Source organism: Ambystoma mexicanum, chromosome 1p (assembly GCF_040938575.1).
Source record: "Ambystoma mexicanum isolate Mex_15411 chromosome 1p, UKY_AmexF1_1, whole genome shotgun sequence".
NCBI classification, from domain to species: domain Eukaryota; kingdom Metazoa; phylum Chordata; class Amphibia; order Caudata; family Ambystomatidae; genus Ambystoma; species Ambystoma mexicanum.
The window spans coordinates 605,046,410-605,065,979 of NC_090921.1; the positions used below are offsets into that span (position 1 = coordinate 605,046,410).

At 49.5% G+C, this 19,570-nt stretch overlaps 1 protein-coding gene across 7 annotated transcripts in view; it reads left to right on the forward strand.

Annotated features, from left to right (window-relative positions):
* RANBP3 (RAN binding protein 3) overlaps nt 1–19,570 on the forward strand; it is a 1,483,781-nt gene that overhangs the window by 804,005 nt on the left and 660,206 nt on the right. For all 7 annotated transcript variants that reach the window (XR_011303967.1, XM_069649581.1, XM_069649583.1 and 4 more), the window contains one exon: nt 6,230–6,334. Coding sequence is in view for 6 of the 7 variants with exons in the window: in XM_069649581.1 (XP_069505682.1) it covers nt 6,230–6,334 (105 nt within the window). In the remaining variant the exon portion in view is untranslated. The remainder of the gene's footprint in view (nt 1–6,229; nt 6,335–19,570) is intronic.

Genomic DNA, 19,570 nt, shown 5'->3' on the forward strand with positions numbered 1-19,570 from the left:
ATATCTAACCAATCTATTGGACTCTGGGTTAGCCTTCAATTCCTTAAAGGTTCACCTAGCGGCGTTGTCAGCCTACACCACGTCACAGCAAAAGGTGTCGTGGTGGAAACTACCTGTGATTAAAGCCATTATTGAAGGGGTTAAAAGAATATCCCCCATCACTCGCCCAGCTCCTGGGTGGGATCTAAACGTGGTTTTAACTAGGCTCATGGGACCCCTTTTGAGCCTATGCATAAAGCTAGTCTGAAAGACCTGACTTACAAGACAGCCTTTCTAGTAGCTATCATTTCTATCAGAAGAGTTAGCGAACTACAGGCCCTCTCGGTCTTGGACCCCTTAGTTACAGTCCACAAAGATAAAGTAGTTCTGCGCACTCATCCCAGATTTGCGCCGAAATTTATTTCAAAGTTCCGTGTGAACCAGTCAATCGAACTACCCACGTTCTTCCAGAGACCTACTAACCTGGCCGAAAGAAGCCTTCATACACTAGATGTGCGCAGGGCAGTCATGTTCTACATGGATAGAACTAAACCACTGAGGAAAACTAAACAATTTTTTGTTTCAGTGGCAGCTGGTAGAGAAGGGGACCCTGTCTCTAAATCAGCAATATCAAGGTGGATTGTCAAATGCATCACACTATGTTACACTCTTGCAAAGAGAGAACTGCCCTTCAAGCCTAGAGCACATTCTACTCGAGGCACTGGGGCATCCATAGCATTCATTGCAAATGTTCCCCTAGAGTCCATTTGCAAAGGGGCAACCTGGAGTTCTGTACACACCTTTACAAAACACTATTGCCTAGACACTCATTCTATGTCTGATTCTCAGGTGGGACAAGCTGTACTAAGACATCTTTTTTCTACTGTTCCTTCTCACAACCCACCTCCAACTCCGGGTACTGCTCGCTAGTCTATGCACAGCATGTGATTCTAAGCAGATTAACAAGCATCAGAAGACATGCATTACTTACCGTAAGAGCATTTCTGATGATTGTATCTGCTTAGATTCACATGCGCCCTCCCTGCCTCCCCGCTCGGGGTGGATGGAACATAGACTTCTTACTACTTTCTCTCTTCATGTACTCACTCACTATAGCCTTGGGCTCCCTCTAGCAGAAAAAATACAATCGGAGGGACACTGGGCGCGTGAGGGATTTTGGGTACTACACACGTCACAATAGGGATAGTGTTTCAGACACGCCTATGCCAACGTCCCCGTTTGGTCCCCCGAAAGACAAGATGCAATACTCCGCGGTTACCACTGGATGTCGGACCATATGCACAGCATGTGAATCTAAGCAGATACAATCATCAGAAATGCTTTTACGGTAAGTAATGCATGTCATTCATGAGCATGTGAATCCATGCCAGACCCCAAGCTGGAGAAGGAACAAGTTACTTACCTGTAACTGTTGCTCTCCAGGATGGGACTGGCATGGATTCGCATGCAAACCCTCCCGCCTACCCCTCTGCGGCTCTTTTCTTGGTCCTACTGCCACTTTACGTGCTACCAAATCTGAAGATGGCTGCCAGAGGAGGGGCTTGGGTAGGGGGCAGTCATTGGCCGGGAGCAGTATGACCCAGAGACCAGTGATTGGTTGTTAGAAGAAAGACAGTTCAGAAACGAAACTGATTTTTTCTTTACCAAGGATTCCCAACCTGACGACGAGGAATATACATGAGCATGTGAATCCATGCCAGACACATGCTGGACAACAGTTAAGTAACTTGTTCCTAATTTATTAATTACAGTCATTTAGAAAACATTCACTAAGAGGCAACCAATACTACAATACTTTACTCTAACCGGTTCTGAAACATTTAAGCTACTTTGAAGGGGGAGCAAAATGGAATTCAGAGAGTTTGAAGGAGGAGCAAAAAGGCATAATAAAACGAATATTACTGTTACTTTAAAACAGTGCAAATAGTTTGAGTTCACCAGAGGAGTTGATTCAATGCAATAGGTAGGCCAAAGTCAATGGTCTAGACTCTTGTATAGGTTAAAAACGGTTCTGGTATTAAAACGGAAAAGTCTTTGCCACGGTTCTTAGCAGTAGTTCACAGAAGAAAGTTTTTTATGGCGGGTCACAAGCTGACTAGGCCCGCAAGTTGGCAAAGTTCCACAAACCTTCGCTATGAGAGGTAAGTTCTTTCGGTTGGGTTTTCAGTCACTTATATTGAAGAAAAAGATGCAGCTGAATACTTCTGTTCTTGGCAGTTCCTGCAGATCTCGCTGTTCTTGAGCCTCAGTCGTGGGGACAAGAGGGAGGACGTCGGGGACTCCTGCACTGCACGGGGACTGGTCACAAAGCTGGCAAACTGGCAATTCTTCGATTCCGGTAGTTGTCTTCAAGTACACAAGCTGGTGTCCTTCTCCCTGGTTAATCCTAACTAGCTCCGATAATGGTATCCAGGTGGCTTACGAGTTTATTGGTCCTACCAACTCAAAGGAAGAAGCCGGATAGTCAGCCAGCCAATCACGCCAGAGTGCATTCGGGTGTCCTAGGAGACTAAGCAAAGGGAGTTTCGGGCACCTCCCTCACTTCCTGCCCACCCCAGACACTCGGACGCCAGAAGAACTTGAAGAGGACGGCTGCTGCAACTCCTGGAACGTTGGTTTCCCTGGTGAAGCCCTGCTGCAGTGTTGAAAAGCCAAGTTCGCATCAATAGAAAAGCCCCTGCAAGAACGACTACTCCCATTGAGTTGGTGGGACCAATCAACTCCAAAGTAAGCCGCCTGGACATCCATCTCGCAGCTAGTTGAATTTCCATAGAGTTGCTGCTGGAAACCGTATAGCCAGGGAGAGGAACACCAGATTGTGTGCGTTGCTTTTAAGCTGGCCTAAAGCTTTTAGAAGATCCTCTGGATTCCCACGAAGCAGGACTGACCGAGCATGAGCCCCTTCAACAGAGTGTGGGACCTCAGAAGCAAGGAAAGGCCATCTCAACAGCCAGGAACCGTTGTGTTGCTATTTGCGGTAGACTCGAGGAGCTGAAACACTGAAGAGCCACTGAAAGTGAAGTTTGCCGTTTACGAGTTTGGTTCCATGTGTTAATATCCCAGCAAAAATATCGGCATACAAAAATATTGCCATATTTTTGCAGTGATTTTGGGGCATGCAACCTGTGGGGGACCCCCCTGCAACCTAGCTCCCAAAAATATCCCCCCAAAAATATCGCCTATGGCCATTTCAGACGACTATATATGCGGTGATATTTTTGGTGGTGATAATATGTAGTGATACCGCAAGTTTTGACTGTCCAATGCATTGCAGGAGTCCCCCGACATCCTCCCTCTTGTCCCCATGACTGAGGCCCAGGAATAGTGAGATCTGCAGAGCTGCACAGGAACAGAAGTCATCGGCTGCATTTTTTCTTAATTTCTAAGGTACTGTAAAAAGTCTAAGAGAACTTACCTCTTACTGTAGAGTGCATGCTGTAAAGACTGGAGGGGGGTGTCTGTACTTCTGCTCTCCATATGCTAGAGGAGAGGCACAGAGGACCCCAGCCAACATTCTCTATTACGGTAGCAATGGACGAGCAATCGAGGCCTAGCTCATCAGGAGGTGATGCGGGCTGGTTCTTAAGTACAGTGTAGTCCACAGGCACCCACAAATGAAGGCCTGCACACTGTATTAGTTAAAACAGTCTTTATATAATTATTATTCAAGGTTATGTACAATATCACGATAACTCACTTTGTACTCGGTTATCTATAATGGCAAATATACAGTTCTATGTGGTACCACAATTACTATTGGGTCTCTTTAAAGTGCATTAACTGTACGGTTAAATGTCAAAAATCAGTTTGTAAAGGAAACCAACAACGGATATAAGAGGAAAGCAGTTGGTTAGAACAATTGCCAGAATACTGGCCCCTACCACTGATCACAGTTCTGTGTGGAGATCCCCCCCCCCCCCACCTGGGCAACCTGTTGAATAAAGATTTATCACAAGCCCAGTCCATAAATTGTTCTCAAGAGGCTTTCCAATAGTTCCACAACCCCAAAGTACCTTGTGTTGTAGCGTTCCTCATCAGGGAATCGACGGCCGTTATTGAGTGCCTTCCCTTTAAGGCAGGAATCACGGGTTCTGTCTCTCCTCTGCTACCTTTCCTTCTATCTTCAAACACGTTACTATCATTCCTATCTAGAAGAAACCATCAGCTAATCCCCCTCTTGCATCCAACTTTTGTCCAATCTCGCTTCTTCCATACCTCTCCAAACTACTTAAACGCTTAGCCTACAATCAACTCTCTGCTTTTGTCACCAACCTTTCTCTCCTCCCACCCTCTCAATCTGGATTCCGGCCTAAACACTCCACATAAACTGCTCGCACTTATGTCCTCAACTCCCTCCTCACTGCTCGCTACTCTAAGCAATCCTCAGTCCTCATCCTCCTAGACCTCTCTACAGCCTTTGATACCGTCGATCACCCCCTTCTTCTCAATACTCTTTCTTCCTGTGGTTTCAAAGGGTCTGTTCTCAACTGGCTCTCCTCTTACCTCTCCAACTGTTATTTTGCTGTCTCCTGGAGTGGTTGTACCTCTTCCACTCTCCCTCTGTACTACAGAGTTCCCCAAGGCTCTGTTCTCGGCCCCTTCCGTTTCTCTCTTTACACCTCCCTTCTCGCCCCTATCATCTCCTCCTTCTGTATTTCTCACCACTTTTATTCTGAGGACAACCAGCTCTTCCTTTCCTTCTCCCCCTTCACTCCTGACCTTCATCTTAATCTTTCCTCCTGTCTCGCTGCCATTAAAAACTGGATGGCAGGGCTTCAAGGTCAGCTTCAGTTTCACTCCATTTACTCTTCGTGGTTTGGACTTCAGCTTCTGAATACTTCTGAACACGATTCCTAGTAGCGAGAGGTCCCCAGATATACTGTTCTCCCATTCATTCTGCTGGGTCACACTCAAGCGTCCAATCACTACGTGGGGCATTCAGCAGTCAGTCGGCCAATCCGGCGCACAGTGCATTCAGGCCATTCTCCATCCAGACACTCACAACATAGAATGTGGATTCGGACAAGTACCCCGCCATTCAACACCACACACTGTATTCATAACAGTTTCGGGCAGGGCTGTCTCAGTCATTGTGTCAAACACCAGATACCAGACATCCACAACAAGAGGTGTAGATTCGTCACACACTCCATTTTCCCAGGTCCCACCCACAGGTTGTACCCACAACATACGGTCGTTGGGAAGGCTCCAGACAGTCTGGTCGGCACTTCCCCACACTACCATATATGGAACTTCCACCCAACAGCCAGTCAGGGGGATGGGACAGAGTCGGGGCTTCCCGGGACTTCGGGAAGATCAAGGTAACAGGCGATGAAAGTCAAGAGGCCATGGGTGCCATCTGGTCTCTATCAGGAATCTACCGATTCCAATGACAGCTCCTGGGCATCCCAAAATGGAGGGCGCACAGGGCACCAGTCAATTCAGCACGGAGCTGCCACCAGCCCATACCCTGCTCTGTTGGTCACACACAGGTGCCCAAAAACAGACACTAGGGGCACAGGGTTGTACCCCTACCCATGGGTGCCATAAGGGTATCCCATGGGTCTGTACACCAAACCAAAAAAGAGAGAGCTGCACCGCCAGGAGTCCCACATTAATTCCTGAATGGAAAACAGGACAGAACACATGATAAAAAGGCAGTAAAGGACAAGGTTACGGGGGGCCCTGTCCCTCCGATGCATTTCCAGCATCACACTTGCAATTTCTACAACTTCTCCCTCCTTCTACCAAGACTGGCTGCTCGCCATTCTACCAAATCCATGTGTGGTTCAGGCCAAATCCAAGAAGTGTAACCCTGTTCACCCAAAATAAGCTTTCATAAGTTCTGTTCCAGACATTAACTTTTGTCAAGCTCCCTAACAGCATGCAATGTTATGCTTTGATTTTGTTAATAAAACTCTTCTTGCTTATACTGGTGTCAGTAGTTTGTTCCCTCAGCCATGCGAAACAGACCAGAAAACATAAAACTCTCCAGTTCTTGCTCAGTATCTTGATGTTTGTTTAGAAGCAGCAGAAGGTGTCTTGTCATTCTTTCCCTGTCACTAGTCTGCTCAAATGTATTTCCACATCACAGTTTAAACTTCACTTAAAATGGTCTAGGTTTGGTTTTAAATTCAAAACTTAGTGATGTACTTTTTAAATTTTTTTATTTACATGCTCTTGGTTAGTATGGGTGCAAGTGATTTCATTTTTCTCTATTGGCATCCAGTTCCGAGAAGCATCAGACGACAGTAAGCTTGAGTGCAAGCCACCACCCAGCTCAAAGCAGAGGGAGAACATTCAGCGATGTAAACGCTCAGGAGGACAATTCACGGTGGGATTCCTTTTTTCTTTACTTCCTTGGCACTAAACTAAATCAAGATATTCGATACAAATTTGCACCAGTTCTATGCATTTTAAGAACATATATTTAAGAGAGTGATCATCTTTCTAAGCTGCTTTTGATCTCCTTATTTTTCAATGCCATGTAAGTAGATAATTAATATTCTCCAGCATGGGGTCTGGCATGGATTCACATGCTCATGAATATTCTCGATTTAAAAAAAAAAAAATTCATTTCTTAACTGTCTTTCTCCTAACAACCAATCACTTAGCTCTGGGCCATACTGCCCCAGCCAATGACTGCCCTCTACCTAAGCCCCTCCCCGGGCAGCCATCTTCAGATTTTTAGTGCACATTCAAGTGTTGGGAGTCCTTGTGCTTTCTCCAAGCTTTTGCTGTGTTTTTCCCTTTTTGAGAGTTAAACTCTAGTTTTCGGTCAATCGAGCCTGTGTGTTCCATCGGTCATCCATCCGACAAATGGGGACCCGTTTTCGGATTTATTTCACCGCCCCTCAAGGGCTGTTAACGCTTGTTCTTCTTGGAGGCTTCCAGAAGTTTCTTCAGGCCTACACCGCGTGGATCATGTCGGGCGAGAAGGACGGCGCTTCCCTCTTCAAGCACTGCCCCAACTGCAGTTTGCGGAATGTGTACATGGACAACAAGCATTCCCAGTGTCTGTATTGCTTGCACCCGACGCATGAGGAGGAAGATTGTGCGTTTTGCTGTGGCTTCTCGAAGCGCATGTTGAGGGATCGACACCGTTTGTAAGCGTGGTTGCAGTCCAAGGCCTCTACACTGTTTGCCACCCAGGGGCATGCCTCTCCCAGATCCTGGAAACAAGAGCGGGCTTTTAAGTGCTTAGAGGGCGCTCCACCCGTGGGGGCTAAACACAAGGCCAAGCACCGCAAGTCCGCTACTGTGGGTCCCGTGACAGTCAGGGTGCGATCGTACTCTCCATTAGCATTGGTCTACAGCCACCACTCTCGATCGTAGTCCAAGAGGACTTCAACAACTCCCGGGAAGTTGAGAGAGAATCCAGAGAAGGCCAAGGAGTAGGCCAGGCAAGGTGCAGTGTCTGACCCACCCACAACGGAGAAGGCCAAAGGAGGCAAGGAGTCTGACAGGGCCCAGGAGGAGAAGGCCAAGCATTACAAGGCGCCTGACTCGGCCAGGAAGCAAAAGGCCAAGCTGGACAAAGGGCCCAGCCTCTCTGTGAATGCCCAGGTGCACCATGCGAAAGTCGCCCTCCCTCGAGTTGGTGGTGGTGGTGTCACTTTCGAAGGCCGCAGGGGCAAACCCGCAGGGTGGCCATGAGACGACCAGGGTGTCTCTTCCTCCCATGAGGGAGGCGACAAGCATCCCTGTAGAAAAGATGCCGGAAAAGAGGATGATGGACCTCAGCCCTGGACCGATGCATCTGAACCTGAAGAAGGGTGGGGGGGGGGGGTCAAAGGTCTGCAGGGTACAGACATTTCTTCAGAAGATGAGTTTATCTCCGTCCAGGAGGGCGATGACTAGTCTTAACACCGGAGAGTCGCCCCACAACGGGGGCGACAACGGGGATACCGTCCACAGAGACTATGGGGATTGCAGCACGACTAAGCCCCAGTGCTAGCCGTCCCTACACCCCAGATACTGCCTAGGCACATCTCAATGGACATTCTCTCCACCCTCCAAACTCTGGTGTCTGCGATATAGAGGAGGATCCCGGCGTACCCAGCGCCCTCTCCACCTGTGGCACCACTTCTGGCCACCTCGTTGACACAAGGGGAACCGCCAGCCAAGAAGAGGCGGCACCATATGCCTCCATGCCACCCTTCACCACCTTCTCGATTGCCCCTCTACCCGAGGGACACTGATACGGACACGGCGACAACGGGCACGGATGACGACGGGGAAATGGGGGACCTCGTGCCGCCTACACCTAAAGCCTCTCCACCGGACGCGGTGGGTTCTTTTCACGCGATGATCACCCGAGCGTCCGAGCTATTTCAGCTCATGCAGGGGGAGAAGGAAGGCTTCTAGTATCAGTGCCGGGAGGCGAAGAGGAAAACCATCCTTTCGGTCCCCCTGCTGGACGACGTTTGGGACGAGGGGCTAGTGTTGATTAAGAACCCCTCTACAGCCCCAGCTAAGAGACCAGCTGGAAACGAAATACATGGTGCCGGACTCTGCACCGAAGTGTCAGCCGTCGCCGGACTCTGTGGTCTCTGCGGCCACCAGGAAGAAATCGGGCTCGGCAACCTTCTTCCTCCACCCCTCCGGACAACGAGGGGAAGAAGCTGGATTCGATGGCTGCCAATGCCCTCGCGGTCGAAGCAAGGTACGCCCGGGAGTCGTGGTTCAATTTGGCCCCACTGCTGGATTTCCTCCCTTATGACAAACTGGTGGAGGCTTTGGAGATACTTCAAGAAGGCGAAGTGACGTCGGACCATTCTGTTACGGTGGCCCTGGACATTGCAGACACAGGGTACCGCCAAATGGGAAATGGAGTCTGTCTTCTTCCTCGTGGCTGGCTCAAGGCCACCATCTTTAGGCAGGAGGTCCAGACAACGGTTTTTGACATGCCCTTTGACAGGAACAACCTGTTTGGCAAGACAGTGGATGAGTTCCTTCAGGCCATCAAGGCCAACAGAGAGATGGCACGTGCCCTTGGCACCCTGTAGCAACGACGGATGTCCTTTTGTTTTTCAGGAGGGAAGTCCTTCAGGTCGTTCAAAGGTTTCAGCGGGGGTTTGTCCTCTTGCCGCCGGTGGCAGGCTGGCTGCCGAACTTCGTCAGCGTATGGGTGACAATCTCCACCGACAGATGGTTGCTAGACGCTCACGGTCACACCTTAGAGTTCGAACTGAAGTGTCCGCAAATACCACTGGTGGCCTCGCAGGAAAACCACATCCCTCAGCTGCTGCTGGAAGTGCGGGCCATGTTACGAAAGGGGGTGATAGAGCAGGTTCCAAAGCGGCTCCAGGGCTCTTGAGTATACTCTACGTACTTCCTCATACGAAAGAAGACAGGCATCTGGAGGCCCATCCTCGACCTAGGACGACTGAACAAAATACATAAGATCCCAGGGGTTGTAGGTCAACTGGTCGAATCTAAATGGTCGACACCAAAAGGTCGACACCAAAAGGTCGACAGGTCAAATGATCGAATTTAATTTTTTTTGTTTTATCACTTTTTTTGGGGGGGGTGGGTCCCCCAACCCCCTTTTTTTTGTTGCTAAAAACCCCTTTTTTTCCCTAAACGAAAACGTAAAAAAATATATATTAAAAAAAAAAAAAAATTCGACCAAATTGTGTCGACCATTTGTCTGTCGACCATTTGATTAGACACCAATCCCAGGAGTTCAGGATGGTCACTCTTCAACACGTGCTCGGACAACTGGAAGAGGGAGACTTTCTGTTGTTGTTGGACCTGGAGGATGCATACTTTCACATCCCCATCCACAAAGGAAACCGCAAGTTTCTATGCTTCTTCGTTCAGGGGAAGCATTACCAATTCAAGGCCCTTCCCTTGGGGCTGAAGTCGGCACCCAGAGACTTCACAAAGTGCCTGGCTCCGGTGGCGGCCCATCTACGACTGCAAGAGATCCACGTCTACCCTTACTTGGACTGGCTCATCCAGGCCAGATCAAGGGACATCGCCATGTACCACATGGCAAGGACCATCCGACTACTGACGCATCTGGGGTTGTCGGTGAATTATGCCAAGTGCTTCTTGATTCCATCACAGGACGCTCTGTTCCTGGGATCCTGGCTCAACAGTGTTGTGCCTGGCAGTGCCATCGGAGGAAAGGTTAGCGCCCATCTTGGGCAAGGTACAAAGGCTGCTGGCACTGGAGATTGCCACTGTGTGGGCCATCAAGTCTCTTCTCGGCATGTCGTCCTGTATTTACCTCATTCAGATCTGCAGGTTATGGATGTGCCGGCTACAGGAGTTAGTCGACGCCCGTTGGGTCCAGGTGTCCGGAGGCTTCCAGGACATGATCGTGCTCGACGAGGAGATCCATCAGGCAATACAGTGGTGGGGTGTGTGCCCCAAACTTATCGGGAGGCACGGATTTCCACCCTCCCCCACCACGTACCAGTAGACGGTCATGACTGACGCCTCCCTGGAAGGATGGGGAGCTCACACCGGCCGCCTTCACGCCAGGGTCCTTTGTTTACCGGAGGAGATATGACATATCACGTCCTGGAACTACGGGTGGTGTTTTGGGCCCTCCGGTCCTTTCTGCCATCCCTCAAGGGCAAGGTGGTGAGGGTTTTTACGGACAATATCACCAGTGTTTTACATCCGGAAGTGGGGGGGGTGGCGAGGGGGGCACCAGATCCCCAGTGCTCTCCAAGGAGGCGCAGGATTTATGGCACTGGGCCTTCGCCCAGGCGATGTTCCTCATTCAGTTTCACCTGCCAGGAGTAAAGATCACCATCTCCGACTCTCTCAGCAGGGAGTTGCGCTCTTGCCACGGGTGGGAGCTTCGACTGGATGTAGTGAATTACCTTTTCCGCAAATGGGGCTATTCCCAGGTTGATCTGTTTGCGACGCCGATGAGCACCAAGTGCTGGAGGTTCGCCAGCAGGTTTCCTCACCTGGGGAGCATAGGGGACGCATTCTCATTCCCCTGGGGCGGCCTGTTTCTGTATGCGTTCCCTCCGTTGCCATTGCTTCGTCTAGTCATCAATCAACTCCGACGATGCCGTGCAGGATGATCCTTGTTGCACCAGCGTGGCCGAGGCAGATCTGGTACCTGGACCTTCTCACCATATTGGCGTCCCCTCCAGTCAAGCTACCAGTGGTCACGGATCTTCTTGCCAGGGAAGGCGGCACAATTCTGCACCACGACCAAGGATCGATGAACCTGAATGCCTGACTCCTGCAGCATTTGAATTCGGGGGTTACCATCTTCCGGCGGATGCCCTAATTCCGGCAATACGTCTGAGGGGGCACCTAAACGCAGCTCTACCGACACCCAGCTCGAGGGTGTCACACCTACCGGGACCAGGCCCAAGGGGCAGGGTAGGCCTTGTGATCAGAGTCCTGGAGAAGGCCGGACCCAAAGGGTCGAGCAACACGTCGTAGGCATGTGGCAGGCAGCCCGACAAAATTGCTGCCACGCCTGTAAGAGGCACCCGTCCGACGCCATTCCTGGAATTCGGCGAACATGTGTCAAGGTGGGACTGGCTTCAACCAGGTACATGGCCTACAGCCTACCCCTCTTAAGCGCAGGGAAGCTTAACTTTGCGTCCATATGGACAGGGTATGCAGCGGCCTCAGCAGCCTCCCGCTACCTCGTCAACACGCCCTGCCACTGCTTCAGTCAGCGAGGAGGTTTTCTTAGAGAGGTTCCTCGGATAGGCGTTATCCTCAAGGACGCCATCGGGGAAGTAATTCCCGCCATGCTAGCGGCACCACAGACGCCTCCATCGGGCCCCCTGGCCCCGGTGCAGCTGCCTCCTCCGGCTCCACAGCCAACTCCGCAACTTCCGCCGCCTCTGCCCGCGGTCCCTGTACTCCAGCCTCCGGCACAAACAACTCCCCCACAGGATTCTTCAGATCTGCAAGATACGGATGAGGAGGAGGATCCGGACACGCCATCCTCAGCCAGTGCCTTCCACGAACATCTTGCTGGTCTGGCGGAGTACCTGGGCCTACCCCAACGCGAGATCGAGCAGCCGGCAGAGGGGGTTATGGCTGAAGTCCTCTCACAACACCCCTCTGCCAGATCGGGGTTTCCAATGCAGACCGATGTAGTCTCCCTGGCCAAAAAAGGTTGGCTCAAACCCCACTCAACCCAACCGGTCAATCGACGCCTGTACGCCAAGTACAGGCAGGTGGAAGGGGATACACTCTTGCTGTCGGCCCATCCTCATCCACACTCTTCGTTGATCGCTGCAGCATCACTATACGCCAAGCCCCAGTTGTCCTTGGCCTCTTCCTCTGCGGCGCTGCTGGGCAACGAGAAGATGATCTTGGAGGCATATGGCAAGAAACTCTATTCCAACGCCTCTTTACATCTACGTCAAGCCAACGCTGATAACATGATGGCTGCCGCCAACCAGAGATTATGGAGGGAAATTGCAGACTTCCTCCCGGAACTCCCCACCCAGAGCCAATCATGCTTTAGGGTGGGCCTAGCTGAAGCCAAGCTGGTGGCGCATGACCTCATGGAATCCACAGTGGCTCATATCGATACCTCAGGCCGTGCCATCTGTATTGCCACGGACATGAGGGACAGCCTGGCTCCGGGCAACAAAGTTGAACCCGGATGTCCAGGAACGCATTCTAGATCTACCGTTCGGGGTATTGGGGGGGGACCTCTTCCACTCCTCTACAGTCGAGGAGCTGGACAAAAAGAAAAACAGCTCACAAACGGCACAGTCTTTATCCATTCTTACAAAGACCATGCCTGAATCGTACACCCAATCTCAAAAGCGCTCGGAAAGGGGTCGTACATATGGAGGGTTTCGCGACTTCCAGGAACGCAGATCCAGGCATCCGGACCGCTCGCCATCTCCGATCCGGCGCAAACTACAAAGGGGGGCAGGGGGAGTGAGTAAGGGCTATTTCCAGTCCCCCTCCTCAGCGACAGCCTCAGAGGGAAAGAAAGCATGACCAGCCCTTTTTGGTCCACGTGTCTCGGGTGAGGGGCAGGCTTGCTCTCCATGCACATTTCTGGCGCCAGAGTTTCAGAGACCCCTGGATCCTCTCCATAGTGTCCACGGGCTACCGCCTTCCTATCCCAGCCTCTCCTCCCTCCTCCCCTCCCACAGGTTGGGACAGCAACTCTTTTGGCGGAGGTCCGAGAGCCAGGCAGTGGAGGAAGTCCCAGCCTCCCAGTGAGGCTTTGGCTTTTACTCCAGGATTTTCGACATTCAGAAGAAGAAACAGGCGGGCCTGAGAGTTGTGCTGGACCTTTCCACCCTCAACCTCTCCCTACCCCTGCAAGAATTCAAGATGGTTATGCCAGAGGCATTGGACAAGGGAGACTGGATGTGCTCCCTGGACCTGAAGCACGCGTACCTACACATCCCGATTTGGCAGCCCCATCGTTCTTTCCTACAGTTCAGGATCGTGGGCTACCATTGTCAATACAAGGTTCTTCCTTTTGACCTCAACTCAACCCCCAGGGTATTTACCAGACTCCTGAATGCTGTGGCGGCCCTCCTCAGAGCGCAGGGCCTCCACATCTACCCATACCTCGACAACTGGCTCGTCAGGGCTACATCTCTGAAAGCGGTTTGCTACGCTTCCCATGCCCTTATGAACACACTGCACGATCTGGGATTCTCGCTCAATCTCAAGAAGTCGCAGCTGCAGCCTACGCAGACTGACATTCCTGGGCCTCATCTGGGACACGTGCTCCGAGAAGGTCTTCCTGTCGGAGGACAAAATCTCAGCCATTAAATTAAGAGGGCCACCACCCACTTCATTAGCAGAGAAGTGACCTCGGCATGGTGGTACCAACATCTCCTGAGTCTACTGGCAGCGGTCCTGTTAGCCGTGCCCCACACAAGACTAAGGATGAGGATTCAGCTGCACTTCGTGGCCTCATGGAATCGGGAGTGGGGCTCGCAATCCGAGATGATCAACATTCCCCCATCTCTCCACCCGGACCTAATCTGGTGGTACAGTGACTGCAACCTACAGACGAGCAAGCCCTTTCGGCCGCCCTCTCCGCAGGCCACCATCACAACAGACTCCTTGTTCGAATGCTGGGGAGCCACCCTGGACGATCTCTCGGTCCACGTCACCTGGACTCTTAGTCCATAGTCCCCTTTCCTCCATACGTCCCACCCACCTCCCCCCTAATAATACTGGTGTCATTAGGCAATGTTAAATTTACTGTCGACACGTCAATGGGGACTGAGGTGTGGCGCCGGAGTACGTAGTCAGGGCAACGCATGCTCCCTGGGCCGCACCCCTGTGTGCCTCTAAATTTAAAGGGGAAGGTTTATTCTGGTGAAAAAGGTCCAGTCTCCTGTCATTTGGAAGGGACGCCTATACAGTATGGAGGAAAGGGGACTATGGACTAAGAGTACGTTCATGCCCAAGGTGGCGTTGCACTTTCATCTAAAAGAGCCCTAGGTGTTACTTGTGTTTTTCGACGCCTTCGTTGCCGACTGAAAGGACTTTGCACTCGCTGGATGGGGCTAGAGCGCTGTAGTTTTGTGTGACGCACGAAGAGTTTTTGGAAAACTTTTCAGCTTTTTGTGAAATTTGGTCCTGTAAACCATGGGAAAGCCCTGTCCAAGGCTTCCATTTCCAGGTGGCTGTATCACACACTGTCATCGGTTGGCCAACCAACCGCTGCCTGGCCTTCCGAGAGCCCATTCCATCAGAGCGATCGCTGCTTCAACGCCGTTCCCGTCTGGTGTGCCTCTGCAGGGCTGCTACGTGGAGGTCCACGCACACCTGTACTTCGTCGACAGGGAGTCCATGGAGGAGTCCAGAGTCAGGCAAGCAGTGCTGCGCAACCTGTTCGCTCGAAGGTGAGCATGGTGAGGAGGTAAGAGATTGCTTCTGTTGAGCCTTGCCACCTCCCGTGGTTGTGCATGTGTGTACTGCTATGTATTCTTTGTTCATGAGCATGTGAATACATGCCAGACCGCATGCTGGAGAAGGAACAAGTTACTTACCTGTAACTGTTGTTCTCTAGCATGGGTCTGGCATGGATTCACATGCGAAACCTCCCTCCTATCCCTCTGCAGCTCTTCTCTTGGTCTTACTGCCACTTTATGTGCTACTAAATCGGAAGATGGCTGCCTGGGGGAGGGGCTTAGGTAGAGGGCAGTCATTGTCTGGGGGCAGTATGACCCAGTGCTCAGTGATGGGTTGTTAGGAGAAAGACAGTTCAGAAATTAAACTGATTATTTCTTTTACCGAGGATTCCCACCCTATTGACAATGAATATTCATGAGCATGTGAATCCATGCTAGACCCATGCTGCAGAAAAACAGTTACAGGTTAGTAACTTGTTCCCTACTTCATACCTGCTGTTTGGCTGATGCATGCGAGTAAGATGTGTGAGATGGCCTGAAAGTTTCACATATTTATTAATGTAGTGCAAGGAATGGAATTTTTCTTGGTACAAATGTTTTAGCATAAAACCGACAGAGTTCAGTTGGTTGCACCGGCTGGAAAAGTATTTTGGGAAGGTGGCGCTAGGGCTGTCCCTCACTCTCGAATCCGCTGGGATTTCTACCCTAGCCCAGGTGTCCATATCCCCGGTTGATTTCTACAGCATGGTGACCCATACTGTCCATCTGCCACCTTGCTAGGCCCCTCCCCGCCCATGCTCTGGACATCGCTGATTTCGTAACTCATGAAAAGCTCGATCTCCTCACGGTCACGGAAACCTGGCTAAATGCAGCCTCTGGTCCATCTCTGGCCCTTGCTATACCTAATGACTATGCTATCATCAGACGTGATAGAAACACCAATCAGGCGAAGGGAGGCGGACTTGCCCGCATCTTCAGAAACACCTTTGACATTAGTCATTCAGGATGCCCAAATCCCCTCTGCTGAATCCTTGTCCATCAAACTTCCATTATCACCTAACCATACAGCAACAGTGCACCTTATCTACCGACCACCAGGACCTATTTCCACATTCATAGAGGATATTGTATCCCTTATATCCACGGACACTAAACCTAATTCACAAACTATCCTACTCGGGGACTTTAATCTTGGTTTTAACGACCCTAAGAATACTAACGCCCGTGATCTAGCCAACACCCTATCTGACTTGGGTCACACCCACATTATTCACGAGCCTACACATATCAAAGGAAGACCATTGGACTGGCTCACTTATATTAACTGCTCTATTGATCTCCTATCTAATGATCCTTGTATCTGGTCGGATCATCATAAAATAAACTTTTCCATCAAAGCCAATACACCTCACCCGGCTCCTATCATCGCTCCTGCCACCCGCACGAGAAACAAGAAAGACATCACACCGGATAAACTCCTTCCACTATTACTCCCCCATCTCAACAACACTGCCACCTCTGACCCTACATTCTTAGTGGACATTTATAATCAAGCAATTCTTAAAGCGTTGAATACCAACGCACCACTAAAATTGCGGAAATCTAAACCACAACGCCTCTTAAATACATGGTTTACACTGCATCTAACAGAATTACGCAAAACAAAAAAAACTGCAGAAGCACACTGGAAAAAATGCCCTACAGCTACCAACAAGAAAGAGCTAACCCTAGCATCCTCTAGCTACAAAGAAGCCATTTTACTCGCTAAAGAAGACGCCTACAACAAAAGGATTATGCAAGCAGAATCCAACACAAAAGAACTGTTCAAGATCCTAAAAGAATTAGAATCCCCTATTGCCCCTATTGACAAATGTCACAGATGCACTATGGTGTAGCAACATCCAGAAGGCACTATTAGATAAAGTAGCTCGATTACAATCGAAAATCAATGCGAAAAAATGCTTGTTACTCTCTGACCCTGATTACAAACAACTCCCCAGCAAGTCACCCACCTTTGAGTCAACTTGTAAGCCATTCAGCTTCTCACTCCTTTCAGTTTGGGAAGTAGAAAACATCATTAGGAAACTTAAACAATCAAACTGCCAAGGCGACGCCTGCCCTGCCTTGATCATCAAAGCAGCAGCACATGACCTGGCACCATTCATTACTAACCTTATCAATGCCTCCTTCAAAACCGGAGAAGTGCCTGATAATTTAAGACGCCTGGGTCATTCCACTACTTAAAAAACCACTCTTGACCCTGCCAACCCGTCTTACTATAGACTGATAACAACTGTACCCTTTTTACTAGAAATACTAGATAGAGCAGCCTACCTGCAAATACAGGCTTATCTAGAATCGAACAATCTTTTGGGACTAAGGCAATCTGGCTTTCGACCCAGAAATGGCACGGAAACTGCCTTAATAGACCTCACTACTCAGATCCAAATCTTAAAAGACAATGGTAAACTTGCACTCCTCAGCAGTTTTTGATTTGGTCAACCACCAAATGCTCTGCCACCATCTGAAATCTGCAGCACACGTCTCTGACACAGCCACTGCTTGGATCAGCTCCTTCTTGGAAAACAGAAATATGAGGGTCTTCTCTCCCACTGATTCTGTTGAACCTTCACTGGTACCTTGTGGGGTCCCGCAAGGCTCCTGTGTGTCTCCAACGCTCTATAATGTATTTACGAAGCCCCTCTTCGATATCCTTGACTATCTAGGTGTCACGTATACTAATTATGCGGACGACACCCAGATACTCATTCCCATATCTGGTGACTATGCAACAGACAGCATAACCCTTAATGAAATATACACAGTAATACAAGCATGGATGGCTCATCACAGACTTTGTCTCAATGACGAAAAACGGAGCTGCTTATCCTTGGTACTCACGCCAAACTACAAAAACGAAATACTGCTTTTAAATCTTTCACTATAGATGGTAACACTATTCCCGTCTCAAACACTAAACCCCTTAATTTCTACCTGGATGCCACCTTATCCTTCTCCAAACAAACTAATGCAGTAGCATCATCAGCCGCCTACACCTGTAAACTTATCACCGCATGTAGGCCGTTCATCTCCACACCTTAACTGCATTACACTTGCTAGAACGTTAGTTTTGTCCAAAGTAGACTATTGTAATGCCCTCTATTTAGGCACTAGCAACAAAAATATTAACAAACTACAAGTAATTCAAAATACTGCCATCAGGGCAGCACTCAACATCCCTAAGAAGTCGCTCATCTTTGAGACCAGACGCAATCTCCATTGACTCCCAGTAGAGCACAGAATATCCCTCAAAACTATTGCCCTTACACACAAAGCCAGGGCCAACCTTGCACCATCCTACCTCACCAACCAACTTACCCCACACACATCATTAAGACCTCTTAGAGCAGCTCAAGCTAACACCATGTCCATACTGAGATTTAAACTCCATAACTCGGAAGGAGCTAGCTTCCCTGTATAAGCCTCAAAGCTATGGAACACACTCCCCGCTCTCCTCAGGTCAGAACCCTCATTCAACCTATTCAATGTCACACTAAGCACTGGCTTCATGACCTTGACACAATGACAGCCTAACTAGATCCTAATCTTGTTGCCTGCCTAATGCATGTATGTAAGTATTATATTATATATTATTATTTGCACCCTCCATTGCCTACCACATGAAATTGACAACTTGTATGTATGTACCTGTAACACCAATGTCTGTATTTATCTGTAACCGTAACCTTGAAACCTTTCCCTCCTGCACACTAATGTAACTGTAACCCAGTTTTCTGTAACCAGATCTAAACCTACGCGCCCGTATGCCCCTGGGCCTGGCTGCGCTTTATAAATAAAACAAATACAAATACCTTGCTCTGAATGAGAATACCTGAGACGCTGGCTTTCTCCCTATGGGACTTCCTACCTAACGCTACACTACTGAGATGTTCGTTCTAGAGGGTGGTGAATGTGTGCCTCCTGATCTTATCACCTCTTTCACTACTTTTTCCTACTCTCTTATGGCCTACCAGCTACACCCACCTTCTCTCTTCCCCACAACTTTTAGATAGCAGTAAATGTCTTCCCTAACTCTCGCTCCTCTTCTCTCCACCACTACGACACATGCTAATCTACCACTAATATAACCATTTCTGCTATTACTAACTCTGTCGCAACCATGGCCTCTACTGCTACTGTCCCTCTACTACCACTATGCTTTCTCTATATCACTACTACTGTCTCTCTTCCATGTTTGCTTTACTACTGGGGCAGTGCTTATTGTTATATGGTTTTGAGTTTTGTTTTATAACCTCTCACACTCCAGGCTGAGAGGAGTCCATTGCCACCTGCCAACTTTGAAATAGTTATAAATGTCAGAGCATTGATCAGTATTAAATGTCTGTTATGCATTCTGTAGAATGGGTATTTGTATATGAGATAATTGTTTATTTATATAGCGCCTATACACAATGTGTTTCAAAGCGCTTCAAGGCAAGGGAGGGAACAAGGGAAAATACAGTGACATTCTTACAGGCCATGAACAGTAAGGATGTGAAATTAACTATCATACTCGGCCTGATGACATTTCAGATAGTGCAAGACCTAAGACATAGATAAGGAAGGGAGCGGAAGAGGGGCAGAGGAGAGAGGGGGAAGGAAATGGAAACACAGGCAACTACCGTACTAGGCCTGACGACATTTCAGATAGTGCTTGAGGGGTGGGGGGA